The sequence below is a fragment of the Salvelinus namaycush genome, chromosome 42 (assembly GCF_016432855.1).
Source record: "Salvelinus namaycush isolate Seneca chromosome 42, SaNama_1.0, whole genome shotgun sequence".
Lineage (NCBI taxonomy): Eukaryota > Metazoa > Chordata > Actinopteri > Salmoniformes > Salmonidae > Salvelinus > Salvelinus namaycush.
The window spans coordinates 7,092,010-7,111,490 of record NC_052348.1 but is presented as its reverse complement, the minus strand read 5'-3'; the positions used below and the strand labels follow the sequence as shown (position 1 = coordinate 7,111,490).

General features: G+C 41.7%; 2 protein-coding genes across 3 annotated transcripts in view; both read right to left on the bottom strand.

Annotated features, from left to right (window-relative positions):
- LOC120034800 (zinc finger protein 716-like) overlaps positions 1 to 19,481 on the bottom strand; it is a 160,295-nt gene that overhangs the window by 25,093 nt on the left and 115,721 nt on the right. The gene's annotated exons all lie outside the window — the stretch shown is intronic.
- On the bottom strand, positions 331 to 10,819 carry LOC120034883. The gene is made up of 4 exons (XM_038981537.1): positions 10,335 to 10,819; positions 1,496 to 1,626; positions 1,127 to 1,288; positions 331 to 566 (listed from the first exon to the last, which is right to left on the bottom strand). Exons 1-4 carry the CDS (start codon positions 10,612 to 10,614, stop codon positions 474 to 476), a joined length of 666 nt encoding a protein of 221 aa, XP_038837465.1. The 5' UTR covers positions 10,615 to 10,819; the 3' UTR covers positions 331 to 473.

The following is a 19,481-nucleotide window of genomic DNA, read 5'->3' as shown; positions in this document are numbered from 1 at the left end:
TGCATCTATGTCATCTCGCTGAGTGTTCCTTTAATGTAGGATCTAAACGTCAGAAGCTATCAAGTGGAATGGTTACTTTCTATGTTAAAGAGTGGAAATGTTTTTTTTGCAGGTGTATCCTGAGATATCTCCTCTCAGAGAACCTCTTTCCGCAGTGATTACAGGCGAATGGCTTTTCTCCTGTGTGGACCCTCTCGTGCCTCTTCAGGTCACCAGCCTGGGCGAAGCGCATATGACACTGGGTACAGCTGAAGGGTTTCACCCCTGTGTGTACCCTCTGGTGCCTCTTCAGGGTTCCAGTCTGGGCAAAGCGCATGTGACACTGGGTACAGCTGAAGGGTTTCTCCCCTGTGTGGACCCTCTGGTGGATCGCCACGTTCTGGGAGCAGCTGAAGCCTTTGTTACAGAACATGCAGAGGAACGATTTCTCTTTACTATTGCCTGATGTGGCTCCTCCTCCCTGAGCCTGGGCTCTAGCCCTGTCGTTTGAGTTCAATACCTGATCGAAAAGGACACAGCCTTGTAAATCGGAAGGCGCCATCGACGTGGACACTGGGTCGCGATCCCTGAAAGAGTGTAAATGGGAGTGGGTCACAACATTTAGATTTGTCGCTAAGCTTTCACTGTAGTCTAAGAAGTCACTGGTGTTGCCCTGCGAGTGTCCGTCTCCTAAGTGAGTCTTGTCGGCATTCCATGTCAGAGGAGTGTCGTCCTCCACTTTCACAGTCACCCCATCTACAACTAGACACTCCCCTTTCTTATCTAGGCACCCTTCAGAGTATACACTACTACTGTACCGGTTCCAGTCCCCTCTAGACAGATCAGTCTGTCTCTCTAAACCCAAGGATATGTTGCCAGGGTCCATCTTTGTAACGTAAGAACAAGACGGATCATCACCTCCGGTGTTTAACGTATCAACATCTCCATGGGAATAAACCGTCCTCTGGCTCTGGTGAAATACCGGTAAATACTGTGAGCCAGGAGCAGGAGGACAGCCCAGATTCCCCAGCACCAGTCTCTCTGGGTCTGATCTGTGGTCAGATCTTGTATGTAAGAGCCTGTGTGTTACAGTTAAAGTCTCTGTGTCGGTCTCTGACTTGAGGACGTCGTTTGGCCTTCCACTGACCTCCGTGATGCTTCGTTGAGTCCTGGGCTGGGGCGCGGCGGCGGGGTCCTCCATTGCTTCAGGGGATGCTCCAGCCGCTCTAGTCTGGATGTCTCTGCTGTGCCGTGGGTCCTCTCCTTCAGACCTCTCCTGCTTGACCCCAGGACCTACAGCCTCTGTAGACTGACACAAGAAGAGAGGAGGTTGTTGCCAGTAACTAGTTGAATTGGATAACAATGTCGTGGGGAAGTCTCACAAGCTCCCCTATGGCAGATAAATAAGGATGTTCATGTAAGCAAGTGAATAGCCGAGGGGAACCTTTCTGAAGTAAACTGGCCACATTTGATTTACAAAGTAAAACGTTTTTTAATGCAGCACTATTAAACTAACCTCTATCACAATAACGTGCTGGGTTGAGGTTCCACTCTCCTCATCAACAGTCATTGGTTGGTCATCTCTCCATGTATTGTGTTCTGCTGGCTTCACAAAGCTCCTGTGGCCTCCAGTGGGATGTCCTTCACCTGAGAGTGTGATTGGGGGAAAAGAGGTGGTTAGGTTAACTACTGTCAATGCTGAATGGTATTGTGTACAATATAGACACTGTCTAGAATTGACAAGGATGTAAGGTAACACTTCTCATAACTTCTTGATATACTATTTATTGATTAATTTATTATGTTCCATGCATCACATTGTTTTCTATGAGTAAATAATAGGAATTGCGTTAAATAACGAATCTGGTTTGAATATGATATAGTGTCTTTGTGCAAGATCGCTAAGTAATCAGGTGAATCATTGCATACTATCCAAAAATTGACCAAGACCCAATTCTGGTTAACCATATGTGGTTAACACATCAAAAATCATGCGCAGAGGAGAACAGGGCAACAGGCCCCGCAGCTTCTGGCGATATGTGCCAAGTTTGAGGTGACAACTTAACTTTTTCATAAAAGCATGAAACTGGGTACACTTGTACAATTTGGTTCCCTTTACATTTTCTGATATGGAGGCATAACAAAAACGCCTCTTGGTGGCAATTTTCCATTCCGCCATTACCTAATAATGTATTTTGTGTCATATCTTCTGAATCAAACATTAACACAGAAAAGGTGATGTCTACACCTATGTTTTGATGGTCAAGGATGACAATGACGCCATGCACTAGAGGTCCACCGATTAATCGGAATGGCCGATTAATTAGGGCCGATTTCAAGTTTTCATAACAATCGGTAATTGGCATTTTTGGACACCGATCATGGCCGATTACATTGCACTCCACGAGGAGACTGCGTGGCAGGCTGACTACCTGTTATGCGAGTGCAGCAAGGAGCCAAGGTAAGGTGCTAGCTAGCATTAAACGTATCTTATAAAAAACAATCAATCTTAACATAATCACTTGTTAACTACACATGGTTGATGATATTACTAGTTTATCTAGCTTGTCCTGCGTTGCATATAATCGATGTGGTGCCTGTTCATTTATCATTGAATCACAGCCTACTTCACCAAAATATAATCGATGCGGTGCGCATTCGCGAAAAAGGACTGTCGTTGCACCAATGTGTACCTAACCATAAACATCAACGCCTTTCTTAAAATCAATACACAAGTATATATTTTTAAACCTGCATATTTAGTTAATATTGCCTGCTAACATGAAATTATTTTAACAAGGGAAATTGTGTCACTTATCTTGCACTCTGTGCAACAGAGTTAGGGTATATGCAGCAGTTTGGGCCGCCTGGCTCGTTGCGAACTGTGTGAAGACTATTTGTTCCTAACAAAGACAGCCAACTTCGCCAAACGGGGGATGATTTAACAAAAGCGCATTTGTGAAAAAAGGACAATCTTTGCACGAATGTACCAAACCATAAACATCAATGCCTTTCTTAAAATCAATGCACAGAAGTATAGTTTTTTTTAAACCTGCATATTTAGTTAAAAGAAATGCAGGTTAGCAGGCAATATTAAACTAGGGAAATTGTGTCACTTCTCTTGCGTTCATTGCACGCAGAGTCAGGGTATATGCAAGTTTGGGCCGCCTGGCTCGTTGTGAACTAATTTGCCAGAATTTTACATAATTATGACATAACATTGAAGGTTGTGCAATGTAACAGCAATATGTAGACTTATGGATGCCACCCGTTAGATAAAATACGGAACGGTTCCATATTTCACTGAAAGAATAAATGTTTTGTTTTCGAAATGATAGTTTCCGGATTTGACCATATTAATGACCTAAGGCTCATATTTCTGTGTGTTATTATATTATAATTAAGTCTATGATTTGATAGAGCAGTCTGAATGAGCGGTGGTAGGCAGCAGCATGCTCGTAAGCATTCATTCAAACAGCACTTTACTGCGTTTGCCAGCAGCCCTAGCAATGCTTCAAGCATTGCACTGTTTATGACTTCAAGCCTATCAACTCCTGAGATTAGGCTGGCAATACTAAAGTACCAATTAGAACATTCAATAGTCAAAGGTATATGAAATACAAATGGTATGGAGAGAAATAGTCCTATAATAATTACAACCTAAAACTTCTTACTTGGGAATATTGAAGACTCATGTTAAAAGGAACCACCAGCTTTCATATGTTCTCATGTTCTGAGCAAGGAACTTAAACATTAGCTTTCTTACATGGCACATATTGCACTTTTACTTTCTTCTCCAACACTTTGTTTTTGCATTATTTAAACCAAATTGAACATGTTTCATTATTTATTTGATGCTAAATTGATTTTATTGATGTATTATATTAAGTTATAATAAAAGTGTTCATTGTTCATTCAGTATTGTTGTAATTGTCATTATTACAATATATATACTGTAAAAAGCCGATTCCGATTAATCGACCGATTTTTTAAATAAAATATATATATATATATATATATATTCTTTTTTTTTTTTTTTAATCGGCCGATTAATCGGTATCGGCTTTTTTTGGTCCTCCAATAATCGGTACCGGCGTTGAAAAATCATAAATCGGTCGACCTCTACCATGCACATCATCAAAAATTCCCCCTGGCTGCTGAGGCCATTTTCCATTCCGCCATAACCAAATAATGTATTTTCCATGTCTACCCCTATATTTTGATGGTCAAGGATTACAATGGTGCCATGTACAACATCATAAAGATTTTTGATTATTATATAATGGTGGACTGTGTAAACCCTGTAACTTTGTGTAAATTCATGGGACACAAGGGCCTTTGATTTGTCTGGACCCAGGAACCTGGTGATTTCATGGGCACGTATGGGTCAACTACCACTCCTCAAATTATATTTCAGAAGAGAACATTTCCATTTTGGAGCACTTTATGATCACACTCCCAGTCAAGATAACATCAAATCAAGCTCATTTTGAGATGTTAATTTAGAGAGGAAAAGAAAATCAGCAAATCCTCCCACAATGATAATGATCATTTAAAAAAATATATATTATTATTATTAGACTTATTTTCACGACACCCAAAGTCAACAGGATAAAAACCAATAAAGTCCTATATTAAATAAAGTATATAAAAGCACACTAAACATGATGACAGACTAGCCAGGGAGAACACTAAACATGATGACAGACTAGCCAGGGAGAACACTAAACATGATGACAGACTAGCCAGGGAGAACACTAAACATGATGACAGACTAGCCAGGGAGAACACTAAACATGATGACAGACTAGCCAGGGAGAACACTAAACATGATGACAGACTAACCAGGGAGAACACTAAACATGATGACAGACTAGCCAGGGAGAACACTAAACATGATGACAGACTAGCCAGGGAGAACACTAAACATGATGACAGACTAACCAGGGAGAACACTAAACATGATGACAGACTAACCAGGGAGAACACTAAACATGATGACAGACTAACCAGGGAGAACACTAAACATGATGACAGACTAACCAGGGAGAACACTAAACATGATGACAGACTAGCCAGGGAGAACACTAAACATGATGACAGACTAGCCAGGGAGAACACTAAACATGATGACAGACTAACCAGGGAGAACACTAAACATGATGACAGACTAGCCAGGGAGAACACTAAACATGATGACAGACTAGCCAGGGAGAACACTAAACATGATGACAGACTAGCCAGGGAGAACACTAAACATGATGACAGACTAACCAGGGAGAACACTAAACATGATGACAGACTAACCAGGGAGAACACTAAACATGATGACAGACTAACCAGGGAGAACACTAAACATGATGACAGACTAACCAGGGAGAACACTAAACATGATGACAGACTAACCAGGGAGAACACTAAACATTGATGACAGACTAACCAGGGAGAACACTAAACATTGATGACAGACTAACCAGGGAGAACACTAAACATGATGACAGACTAACCAGGGAGAACACTAAACATGATGACAGACTAATCAGGGAGAACACTAAACATGATGACAGACTAACCAGGGAGAACACTAAACATGATGACAGACTAACCAGGGACGTGAACTTGACAGACAGATAAAAGCTCAAGACTACAGAGAATCCAGGTAAGCCTGTGTGAAGAAGTGTGTTCGTGTGGACCTGAATATGTGTATGGATCGTGAGGTTGACATGGAGAGGGAGTTCCAGAGTTGGGGAGCTGCAGTGCTAAAAGCCAGGTCTCCCATGGAGCGGAGCCTGGTGCGAGGGAGGTGGAGGAGGCCCGGTGGAGGAGGAGCGCAGTGAACAGGTGGGAGTAAAGGGGTGCAGGAGGTCAGTAAGGTATGTGGGCGCCAGTCCATTGAGTGCTTTGTAGGTGAGCATGAGCAATTTGAAGATGATCCTGTATTGAACTGGGAGCCAGTGGAGTTTGATGAGGGTGGGGTGATGGGGTCTCAAGGGCTGGTGTGTGTGACTCGTGCAGCTGCATTTTTTACATGTTGAAGTCTGTCCAGTGTTTTGGTGGGGAGTCCGTAGTGAATGGCGCTGCAGTAGTCCAGGCGTGATAAAACAAAAGTGTGAATGAGGGTTTCAGCAGTGGGGTCAGTGAGAGAGGGTCTGAGTCGTAAGATGTTTTTCAGATGGAAGAAGGCTGACTTGGTGATGTTCAATTTACCACTAGGGCACTTCGAAAGTTCTGGAGTATATTTTCGTTCCAACCTCCCGTGTTACCATTGTATCCTTAGTCCTCAGAAAGTTCATCCTCCTTCATATTGTTGTTGTTCTAGCAAACAATGTTCTCCATAACTCTTGTTTTTTTGTTGTCAAATCACAGTGTGCATGAAGGGACGCAGCCACCCCCGGTGCAGAAATGCACACAGTGCTGCAAGCTGTATCAGTGTCCTCTGTGGGCCTCTACAATCCCTATGGCCACCGACTGAAGCAAACTAAACCTGCATTCAAATGCTCATCTCGGTAGAGCAATTAAATATAAAAGTTGGTCAATAATATTTGTCACTAGTGTTCATTCATTTTGATCTGGAGTTAATGTATTCTGCATTTTGTGTTTGTTCCCACAGGATGTTGCATCTACAGGTGCAACCTTGGTTTCAGGGTGCAGCGTCACTTCCATTGTTTTTGCGAATCTTTGTTTTTGAATAAGAATCAGCTCCTCCATCTCCCCACCGGGGGAGAGGCTGGGACAGCACCCACCGGGGGAGAGGCTGGGACAGCACCCACCGGGGGAGAGGCTGGGACAGCACCCACCGGGGGAGAGGCTGGGACAGCACCCACCGGGGGAGAGGCTGGGACACCACCCACCGGGGGAGAGGCTGGGACATCACATAATCTCCCGGTGGGTATGTGTCATATAAAAACTGGCAAACGGTAGTACGCCCCAAATGTAACATGAAAGAAAACAGGAAAAAGCTGTCCAAGCACGTATTAAGTAAGCACTCAGGTGTTCACTATGGGGATGTCACCTCAACTTCAAACCTGCTCAGCCAGTTCCTGGATCCAGCGAAGGCAAATGGAGTATTTGCTGTTGTCAAAACAATGCACGGTTCAAGTGTGCCTTTTCACAAACAGAGAAAGGAGGAGGCGCATGAAGTGTACTGCGAGTCACCTCAATGCCAGTCTAACCATGAACTAGCACAACGATCAAGTGTTATTTTCTTTCAAATAGTTAGTGGACTATTGTACATCTACAGCTGAAAATGAAAACATGAGGGAAGATGTTTTGTCGGAGATGGTAGAAAATAAATGGTTTGGAGACAAGATGTCTGAGTGCCTGAAGCTCCTATGTCTGGCTATGGCTCAGTCGGTCCCTTTGTCTGTTGAGACCACAGTCCTTGTGCCTAAATTCAAACATTATGTTTCTGTCTTTGAACCAACCACTTCTTATTATGAGTGTGGTTTCAGAGTACAAACATTGGCTACACAACTTCAATGACAGTGTTCTGCTTAGTCTCCATGTGTGTCTCCTATTGAGGAGGTTACTTCAGGTGATGACTTATCAGTCTTTTTATTTGAACAGTCACTACATGTTAATATGAACGGGTTATTTGTTTTTGCAACCATTTGTGAACATGGCTATGAGGTTATTTATTGATGTACTTTTTCCCCTACACTACCTATCATTTAGACCCACTACTATCATTTAGACCCATTCTGCAGTCATAGACAGCCAGGAAAACTGGAACAATGTGAAGTATCTCTCGCCTCCCATTTAAAAAAAGAGACTATATTATACTATGGTCTAAATACTGTAGTATTACTATAGTTTTATACTATAGTATTCACTGTAGTGTTTTTGTGTACTGAAGTCTGCAAAAACACAACAGTGAATACTGTAGTATTTACTGTTAACTCTTGTATAAATACTTTAGTGAAAGAAAACTGTAGTATATACTATAGTAGTGTTTTTGCGGATTGTTGTATACTGTAGTGTTTTTGCGGACTGTAATATACTGTAGTGTTTTTGTGGACATTACTGTAGTATTTACTATAGTGTTTTTGTTTTTATTATCTTTGACATGAGGAAACCTTGAGGAAACCTGCTGGAGAAATACTAAAAGAGCTAATTTTCCAGATCTGTAGGTAGGACTGGGGTCTGAACAGATAGAAAAAGAGTAGGAGCTCTTTTCTATAACCTTTATGGAACACTATGTTCTATATTTGGCATGTAGGTTTCTCACTTATGAGTGGCACAGATTGGGATATGGGGAGGGGAATGGGTAGGGTATATGCAAATTAAATACTGTAGTATTTACTATGTTAAAAAAAAAGTGTAGTGTTTTTGGACATTACTGTTGGATTTACTATAGTTTTTTTGTGAATAATACTGTAGCATTTACTATAGTATTCTACAGTATACTACAATATTTTATAGTAAGTAATACACATGATCGAGGGATACTACTGTGTGTATTCTAAAGTTTACTACAGAAGTCTATACTAAGTACTGTACAGTAAACTGTAGTATTTTTTCATTTGGGCAGACACTGGTCTCCATGTTTACCTTCACTTAAAGGCCCTTTGTGACAACACATGCAACTTCTCTTGTGCTTCATGTGGACACTATCCTCCTATTGTGATTATGGATCTACACAAGAAAGGAGTATGGCTGGTAAGTCATTATGATATGAAATAACTTCAAATTGTCTGCTGAATTCAGGCCACCAGATTGTCCCATTTAAGTTAGAAATCTCTATTTCCTGTTTTGAGTATGTGTGTGTGTCTCTCTTTCACTCTCTTTCTGTCAGGTGGTAGGCTTTGGAGAGGAGAGCAACCAGGCAGAGCAGCTGTGGCCCCAACCCCAGCCCTGCAGAGGGGGAAGAGGACCAAGGCCCCTAAGACCTCCACTTTATCCAACAGAGCCCTAAGACCTCCACTTTATCCTACAGAGCCCTAAGACCTCCACTTTATCCTACAGAGCCCTAAGACCTCCACTTTATCCTACAGAGCCCTAAGACCTCCACTTTATCCTACAGAGAAGTGTCCAAGCTGACCTTCCTGCCCGCCTCGCCCATGCTGGCCAACACAACGCTCATCAACGCGTTCACCTCCTCCCTCACCCTCTACCCCACCACAAAATCCTCAAGTAGATTGGTTCCGCACATTGGTTCCACATAGCAGGAGGTGACTGAAGGAGCAGGGTAGGCCATTTTTGCACCGCAGTGCAGCGGTATCTTCAGAAGCGAAACTCATCTCTGCCCTGTCTCCTTTCTCCACGGCTCATCGTTCGAGAGCTCTTTGGGTTTGTCATTTTGTTCTCAAAGTCCCTGACTGATTGAACGGCAGGAATCATCTTTGCTGTGAATAGTAGTAGTAATGACTCACGGTTTGGCAGGCAGGAGGGCGGACAGAGAGGGAAGAAAAGAGAAGAGGGATTCTATCATCTCTGTCATGTATCATATCTTCATTATTTTTGTTGAAAAAGGCTTGAGTGTATTTTAACAAATGGACATTAGGGTTAACCTATACATGTTCATACTGTAAGATTTTGTGGATAGAAAAGTGTGGTATGTTTGTCATAGCGTTACGATAAGGAGCCTGATACATTGTCAGTATGTGACAGTTTTCTGATTTGTTTTTTAGGTATTGTTGTAACTTCGATTCTGTTTTAGAGAGGCTGAAGGGAAAACCTCACTGTTACTATAGGTTTAACATTTCAGCCCTACCTCTGCCTTTAAAACCACTAGACTGGCATGTTTATAGCTATAACCTGTTATCTTTAAATGTAAATATTTACTTATGTAGAAACTGGTTTCAGACTTTTTCTCATATGAACACAATTTTCAACACTGCAAGATAAATAAAATTGCTAAAATTGTTATGTCATATCATACCACTGTTCTTAATTACCTACATGATTAATAATTGAATGTCCTCCATTTATCAAGAGTTCAGATACCACTGAGTTAATTTTAAAGTGTTTGCTATCCAAAACATGTTTTTGTCATTATTTTCAGTACCTCTAAAACTGATTATTTTGGACATACATATCATTGTTTTCTTTTCATCCATTTTGGAAAATGTATTGCATAAATATACGTGTTTGTGATCAAACGCGATGGTGTCCAGAGTTAATCGTTGTTTTTTTAAATGAATGTGTTTTCTACTTCTATAGTCATAAAATACGAATTCAGAGGGGGGATTGATTTTGTTGACAGGCTAGTTTTAGACACAGGTTATACTGCATGGCTGCAGCTGAATAGTATTGAAATGTTCAGGGCCACAAATTGTACAAGTGTTGCAAATGATATGCTTTATGAAAGAGTGAACATAATTTTCATATCGCCTGGACTATTCTGCTAAATGTACCTCTTGCCATTCCTCTGTACCGGTCGACGATCTTGACACTTCTGGGACTGGCGTGGACGCGCTCTCGCATTGTCCTCTCTGCGCGCTCCCGTGACACCTTCAGTTCCATTAGCTGTAGTTTCCTCCGTAATGTCCTGTTTTCTTTCTGGCTTTGAGTTATTTCCAAACGAAACACTGCATAGTCGTCGTCTACGAGTTTACAGATCTCTGACACGGCTGCATTCGCTAGTACCTCCATGATGGAGGCTATCTGAGTGTGAAAAACCATTCCGTTAGCCATTGCTAGTTAACCCTTAGCAGCTAGCTAGCGTTACCTAGATAACATCTATCAAGTCCTGTAACCAAATCCTGTCTCTAACGCGAAATAAAGACTACACGGGTTAAGTATGTGATGGCGTGCAGTTAAACAAGTCATATTTAGAGTTCCATAGTGTCAAAAAAAGTATAAATAACTGTAACGTGGAAATTTTCTTGGTCACTGTTTACTTCCGTTTACACTGAGGTGAAAGGATGTTGTAACGTTAGCTCAAGCCGGGTGTGGCTAAATGAAAAGCGTATGCGCGCTTTTCCCCTCATGGATACTTTATATGGAACAACAAAGATATACGATTTAAAAATAAGTCAATTTTTTCGTTCGTGACTGGTTTGAAAATAAAATTATTTTGGTTGGTCAGTTACTGAATGAGGATGGATATCTACTCTCATATGTGGAATTTCTTGATACGTTTAAAATTACAATAATCCCGAAAGAATATGCAATTGTTTTTGATGCGATTCCAAGGGGGGTTGTATCTCTTTTAAATTCCTCTGTGGTTGATGTAAGTAACATAGATTTACATGAAAATATATTCATTGGCAATATTAACATCAAAGATAAATGTAGGAATAAACAGATTATTGTTTGTGATACTACAATTCCATCAGCAAGATTATTTTGGTCAAATATCTATGGTGATATACAATGGGGGAAAGCATGGGAAATTGCTAACAAATATTGTATCAGTAACAAGGTAAAGGAAGTTTCATTTAAAATGTTACATAGAATTTATCCTGTGAAACATGTTTTGGAAAGATTCAAGCTGAATATTGACTATCAATGTGATTTCTGTGGAATGGAGAAGACCATTTTGCATTTGTTTTTTGCCTGTATTTATAGTATAATTTTTTGGATTGACATACAGAATTTTGTTACAAAAACAATAGGACCGGCTGTACTATTTAATGGTTTTGATATGATTTATTTCAGAAATTCTGACATAGATAAAGATGTAGTATATTTAATTCAACTGCTAATAATACTAGGTCAATTTCATATTCACAAATGCAAATGATCTAATTCAAAACCTAACTTTTTTCACTTTATAAATGAATTTAAACAATATGGCACTACTTGAACTAAAATGAAAATCAAAAAGGCAATTCAAACTTGTTGTATTATTAATGAATATCATTTGTTTGTTTAGGATTCCTGGCAATGTAAATAGTTTGTATGTATGCTTGTTTGCATGTGACTATTCCTCTTTTGTTTGTGTATATTTGTTAATAAAAAATCAAATGTATGCGCGCTGTTCTTTGTATACGGTACTGCTTGTTACATTACACATCTCCTACTCATCAGTATCTTTCAAGATCAGAGCAGACTTCAGGCTTAAGAGATCTGATTAATCAGCTAACATAACTTTGGGGGAATTCTGAAGCATTTATGTAATCAAAACAATCACATAAAGGCTTCATAATTCATAAAGGTCATGTTACCTGACTGATTATATATCATAGAACATAAAGTAAAATATCTCCTAAACCTATCTTAACCTCAGATCATATTTTCACAGTTTATCCCAAAACCCCATTCTTTCCCTCCATAGGAATGGCTGAATGAACCAGAGGTAACTCATTTCCTATTTTTAGGACTACAAGCTGGCTAGCTCTATTACCCTCTTAAACAAAAGGGTCGTTCCATTTGATTTCAATCACTTTTTGACCACACCCATTTTGATTTGAATGAAACTTACCGTACATATTTGCCCAAGTGGTCAGAAAAGTGACTTTTTGTACCTGAATGCCAGAACATTCAGGAGATGGAGATGCTCAAAGTTGACCCATTTTGCTTCCCCCACCATGGGACATCCATGTCTTCATCATTAGAAAAGATTAACGGTTGAGCTTGAAATCATTTAAAATAGGGTTGTCAAAATATTTTATAATTTCTTGAAATATGTTTTTTTTAATGAAAATTGTATTTTGTACCTTTAATGTCAATTGTCAATTATCAAAAAAGATAAACTTTTTAAACTAGATTTTTTTCATTTTCTCAAGTTGAAGGCCAACCGGGGCTTCCATGAGCAACTAAATTATCCTTATAACTTCTTGTGTGAGATGTATTAAATAACCGATTCAAGGACATACTGTATATCTGGTGTATTAGAATAAATTATTGGTACCCTGATTGTCTTGGAATTGTCTTTTTGTTTACACAAAGATTGCAATTGTTTTCATACAGCTCAGATTACAGTATGTAAATTAGGTTCGGAACTGTGGGGCTATAGGGGAAAGGGCCTCTTCCCCAATGAAAGCATGACCTCAGGGTCATGTCATCTCAGCAAACCTGGCTTGTTATAAAGGTGTTGTAAAAAAAGAGGGTGTATTTTATTTTAAGGGGTGGCAAGTAGCCTAGCGGTTAAGAGTGTTTGGCCAGTAACAGAAAGGTTGCTGGATCGAATCCCTGAGCTGACAAGGTACAAATCTGTCGTTCTGCCCCTGAGCAAGGTAGTTAACCCACTGTTCCCCAGATGCCGATGACGTGGATGTTGATTATGGCAGCCCCCCGCACCTCTCTGATTCAAAGGGATTGGGTTAAATGCAGAAGACACATTTCAGTTGAATGCATTGTTGTACACCTGACTAGGTATCCCCCTTACCCTTATTATTAGAACATAGGTAAAACCAAACTCAGAGGGGAAATATGTTGCTCTTCAATAAAAAGTGAGTTTACTCAGATGCTCAACTGAGGTACTTAGTAATAAAAACATCTAAATAAACTCTTACCCCAGGACACTTCACATGATATCTAATATTTAAGCAAAATAATAGTTCTCAGACATCATCTGAGTACATCTCAAGCAGGACTGGGGTCTATTTGAAATGAAAGCAGTCAATCCAGGAAGTTATTTGAATTTAAAATTAAAACATGGAAAACATGATATTCTATTAGTTTGAGGAGTAATTGAAAATATGTGATTTTTTCCCAATTGTTATTTAAGTTTATTCTCTGAATTGACTGCCTTCAATTCCAATAGACCCCAGCCCTGATTTTGAGCTCTCGAGTGGTGCAGCGGTCTAAAGCACTGCATCTCAGTGCTAGAGGCTTCACTACTGATGCTGGTTTGATTCCAGGCTGTATCACAACTGGCCATGATTGGGAGTCCCATAGGGCGGAGCACAATTGGCCCAGCGTCGTCCGGGTTAGGGTTTGGCCGGGGTAAGCCGTCATTGTAAATAATAATTTGTTCTTAACTGACTTAAATTAAATAAAAATCTCAAGCCACACTGCTACAATTTCTCCCCCTTGTGAACACTCCTATGTCTGATAAGGTTACTCAGGAAGGAGAAGATATTTTAACACAGCTTACACTTGAAGGACCTCTCCATGTTGTGAATGACACCAGAGGAGGTTGAAGAGGGAGCAACCACCTTCAGGTGGTTAGTCATTGAGCTCCCTCCTGACCTCTAGCCATTGTTTGGGTGTTGTTGGGATTGTGTTATAGGCTAGGTACCTCTCATGGTGAATGCTTGAAGCCCAGGGTGACCTCCTCTGTTCATCATGGATACTGTGGTGTTTTAACATAGGAACAGGAGGGTCGATCTCTATCAGCCCCAGGCCCTGCTTCATCCCTGCACTGAGACTGTGAAGAGAAGGGTCTGTGCTGCAGACTGGATCCCTGACTGGAGCCTCGGTCTCTATGATGACCACCAGGACTGAGGTTGTTCAGTCCACCTGTTCACTGGTTGTGTTCTGTGTGGTGGAGTCTCAGTCAAGTTGATTTTGTTTTTAATTTCAATAAAATGGTCAAACACTCACATTAGGGACTTTGAAGTACAGTACTTTTATTGCACAAAATGTTATGTGACAAGACGAATAACTTTTCTCATTATGGTAACACTTTACCTTTTCTGTAAATCTGGTACCCTTGATTTGATCAAATTAATTTCAGAAAACTTTGGAAAAGGTTTAACATTACATTACACACAGCTTCACTACTTATTGTCAAGTAAACATTATGGCACTATCATTATCTTACTATAAAACACCAGTATCAAGCTAAATGGACAAGGTTGTCACTCTTCATAAGTTAAGCATTTTTACACACTCCATCACACAAACCATCAATGTATCTACTCTGCCCTCATCATACTCATTCTTTCCTCAGTTCATCTCATCCAGTAATCTACTACATCCTAAACCAGCAGAATTAACTACAAACTAACTCGTACTACATTACATGTCACTATACTCTATACATGGGCCGTGTGCATTTTCTGCTGGTGTATCCTGAGGTAGCTCCTCTCTGAGAACCTCTTCCCACAGTGCATACAGATGAACAGCCTCTCTCCCATGTGGACCTTCGGGGGCATCGTCAGTGGTTTAACATTAGGAGAGTGTGAGGAGGACGAAGGCCAGGGAGTGTGTCGCAGGGTCCATCTTCCAGTTGATAGATCCTGTAGAAGGAAGGCTGAAGGCAGTAACTGTTATGGGGTTAAAACCTCTTCCTGCAGATGTTTGGCGGGAGGCTAAGATGCTCCCCCATCTTTAGTCCACTCAGCAGGTCAATGCTCTCTGGTCCATCTTCTATTGTCTCCTCTTTGACCAGCAGCAGATCAGGCTTCCCATCCTCCATGTCTACTGACTGTAAGAGATACAGAGTGAGAGGATGTTGGATCAATAAATCTGATATGCAAAACTGATTCTAGATCATTACTCGGGCCCTGACCTAATGCCATTCACAGTGGGCTCATCTCAGTGAGACTGTGTGCGGTCGGTCCTGTGCTGCTCAGCTGGTTCCACTGTGGGTTCAGGAGGTGGTGTAGTCTGGTTGTCCTCCATGATTATAGTCCCCTCAGGGTTCCCCAGACCCTCCTCACACCCCACCTCCTTCACCGGCAGCACCTCTGGACCCTCCTCCTTCTGGAAGAGAGAGGTGATACAGATTATACAGATTACACAGACATACACTCCCTCAGGTACGTACACACAGATAATAAACACACTTTCAAAATGGAGTATTTACCCATCCCCATTAGAGATTAAATAGGGTTTATTTGAACTATTTTCATAGTTTGCATAGTTCCTTACTCATGATGATTAATTTGTGTGTACCCCTTTAAGAAGAAAGAAATGAATGTAGCTCCGGTAAAATAGGTCTTTAGTTTCGAATGGTTTGAGCTAGAGGCAAGTGGTTTTCTGCATTGTAAAGGTGAAACCACCGACACAAAGCCATGCTCCGTTTATTTCTATGGCAGAGGCTCTGGTAGAGCTAAGACTGACAAATCAGACCTGCCTGTGCTAATGGTTCTCACAGGCGAAGAAAAATTATAAATTACTTTGCTCATGAATGATTCAAATATAACAACAGCCTGACCGCACTGGACTTGAAACAATGATACAGATGTAACTATGTGCCATTCGATATATTATCTGAGCGGCACTGGTGCCCTCAAGTCAAAATTCCATTTGCGTTCCACATGTCACGTTTATAAGGGTGTTGTTGTTTTTTCAAGATTAGGAAAAGTTTCGGGGCACACCTGAGAGTTCAAGGCACACCGGTTGAAAACCACTGCTCTGGACAACAAGGCAGGGGAACCCTAACCATATTTTCATCCCTGTCCTACGGGAGAACATGGTTCCAGGGATCACTGTGAAACCCTCTCTGACCTTAAGGTTCTGAGGTGTGTTTTTCCTCTACATGGCAAAGGCAACTTAGATCTGTTATGGAGAACCCTCTCCATTGAGCTAGAGACCAGTCAGTATAATAATTACTTACTTTCTGGGTCTTAGAGAAGAAGGATTTCACCTGCCTGAGTGTCAACAAAGTCAGCTGGGAGCACTCCTCGTGCAGCTATGTTCCGCCACCCCCATGTCGCCCTCTGTCAGTGGCAAGTAAGGAGTGGCCAGGGGACAAACGGTGTCTAGGCACCCTAAAGCAGGGCTAGTCCAGTATGTCCAGTAGGGTGTTGGGGTAGGTTCCCCAACAGAGCCTGATAGTGTCCCAAGGTTGGAGGCAGAGGAGTAGGGTAGGCATGGCGGAGGCTCTCCTACCGGGGCAGGACGGTGGTCCACTCCTGGGTCTGGAGGGTTCTCCATCACAGGCTTAACATCCAGAAGTCTCATTTGTGGAGTGCTGGTGTTGGCACAGTTGGGGTGCCTGAGGCCCTTGTGTAGGCAGTGATGAAGGCTGCAGCATCCACTGGAGCACCACAGACTGGATTGGTGGGGGCAGGGCTCCTTCCTGGACCGGTGCACAGGCTGATGGCTGATGCACGGGTTAATGAGATGGTGCCCGGAGCAATGCTGCTCGGGCTGGAGGCTAGAACTCAGGTCCCGCAGGCTGAGGACCAAGCTGGGGTACAGCTGGCTGGGCCAACAGAGTGGACTGTTGGTACAGAGAAGAGGTGTGCAGGGGGTGATGAGTTGATGCTGCGTGACTTCTGAAGGCTGACACCACTAGTCCAGTAGGCGCGGGCCCAGTCCCTGTCACAGACATCCCCTGTAGCGTTGCTGGGGCCGAGGAGGTGGTACGTCCCTGCTCAGGATCCCCAGTCACCTGTCCTGCCACCCTCTCAGCTGTGAGGGATGGGTTCCCGACTGGATGAGGCCTTAAGTTCACACCGTTGATGTCTAAACAGGCAAACGGACATCATAAAATCCTGGCGAAGCCGTGAGTCAAACTCCAAGTCCTCCCCACAACCAGAAGCTGCCTTTACTCCACATGCTGGTGAAGAAAAGGGGGGCGTAATCCGAGGGCGGAGGTCTGGCTGGCAAGTCCCCTGCGAACTCTCTGTAAGCTGCCATAGTGGTGGCAGAAAGTCCCAAATCCGTCAAAACAAAGGACCATGAAAGAGAGCAGCTCTACATTTAGGCTGGTCTGTGATTCATTAATTCATTTACAGGGATGTAACGGTTCACCAAACCCACTGTTCGGTACGTATTGCGGTTTTGGGGTCACGGTACGGTTATGATACAGCAGAAAAATGAAATTCGAACAGTTACTGTAGTTCATTTCTGTTTATTTGGCAAAATACGCTAAATTAAAAAGCACCCTATTTGTGGCCCAACTCCAGTTTTGGTGACATTATTCACAATGTTCCTGGTACTGTCTGTTTTGACAAGTAGAGGTCTAAAAAATTTGACCTGTTCCGAAATGAATCTGGGGCTTTCCCACCCGGACAAATATGCATAAATACAGAGACCCATTCCGAACGGACCCGAGGATGACCAGTTCCATATAGACGTGGTCAGATCTGAGTGAGGGAAGCAGCAGAAAAGTCCATTTGTAAGCTAGTTTATTAACTAGAGTTGATACAGTGCGAGGGAGAGCAGGTGGAGGAGGGGCCTTAAGGTGTTGTACTGTGAGGTGTGTATACTGTGATCGATTGAAACTGGAGCAAGGGAGAGGCATCAACCAAATGAGCTGACTTGCGCTAGTATATGAACTTCTAGCTTGTCATATCTAGGATATTTATCATCCAATATGATTTTTTATTTAACTAGGCAAGTCAGTTAAGAACAAATTCTAATTTACAATGACGGCCTACCGGGGAACAGTGGGTTAAACTGCCTTGTTCAGGGGCAGAATAACAGATTTTTACCATGTCAGCTCAGGGATTCGACTCAGCAACCTTTCGGTTACGCTCTAATCACTAGGCTACCTACCAAGTACCTGTCTTGACTGCATCAAACCGAGAGAAGCTAGTTGGCTAAAATAGCTAACTAAGTTAGTGTAACAGTATAATGCAAGGGGAACCACTACTTCTAGGTTTCAGAGCAAGTGACGTAACCGACTGAAAGGCTGCTAGCGCGCACCACCGCTAACTAGCTAGCCATTTCACATCCGTTACATTAGCTAGCTGGGCTAATTGAGTCTGCATGCACTTTTTTCCTGTCCGTCAGTAACAAATAACAACACCTCCATTCAGATGATTAAATAGCAGCCTACCTGTTGGGTCTTGTTCGTTGTAGCATATACTTCTCATTTAACTTTTAATTCCATCATATTAATTCAATTTTCCATTGATTAGATAATCTAATTTGCTTACCCACACAAGGAGGCTCTATGACTGTAGTGGCACTTTGATGACTTGTGCTTGGCCAACAAGCTACATCCGCCACTCTGCATAGGCTATTCTAGTTGAGCAGTGGAGAAGATACTATTAACTTTTTATCCACATCTCTGTCCATCGCACTTGTAAACGACTGTGAAGCCATTAGGCCTAATGTAAACATTTATTTTATAATAATGTTTTTTATGTATTAATTCGGGTTCACGGTGCGGACCGAACAGAGGTGTACAAAAACAAATCCATCACAGCCCTACTGGATTGTATAGCTGCCGTTTTACCTTTTTTAGTACATAATGTTTCCGCCATTATTTCCTGTGATCGAAAAGAGTTTTCTGGACATCAGAACAGCGATTACTAACCTTGATTTTGATTACGATTTCTATCTCAATGATTTGGCGACGCGGGACAAATTGCTTACCCCTGACCAGGCCATATTCAAATCAAATCACATTTTATTGGTCACATACACATGGTTAGCAGATGTTATTGAGTGTAGCGAAATGCTTGTGCTTCTAGTTCTGACAGTGCACAATATCTAACAAGTAATCTAACAATTCCACAACAACTACCTAACACACACAAATCTAAGTAAAGGGATGGAATAAGAATATGTACATATAAATATATATTGATGAGCAATGACCGAGCGACATAGGCAAGATGCAATAGATGGTATAACATACAGTATACACATATGGGATGAGTAATGCAAGATATGTAAACATCATTATTAAAGTGGCATTAATAAAGTGACTAGTAATCCATTTGTTAGTGGCCAATGATTTCAAGTCTGTATGTAGGCAGCAGCCTCTC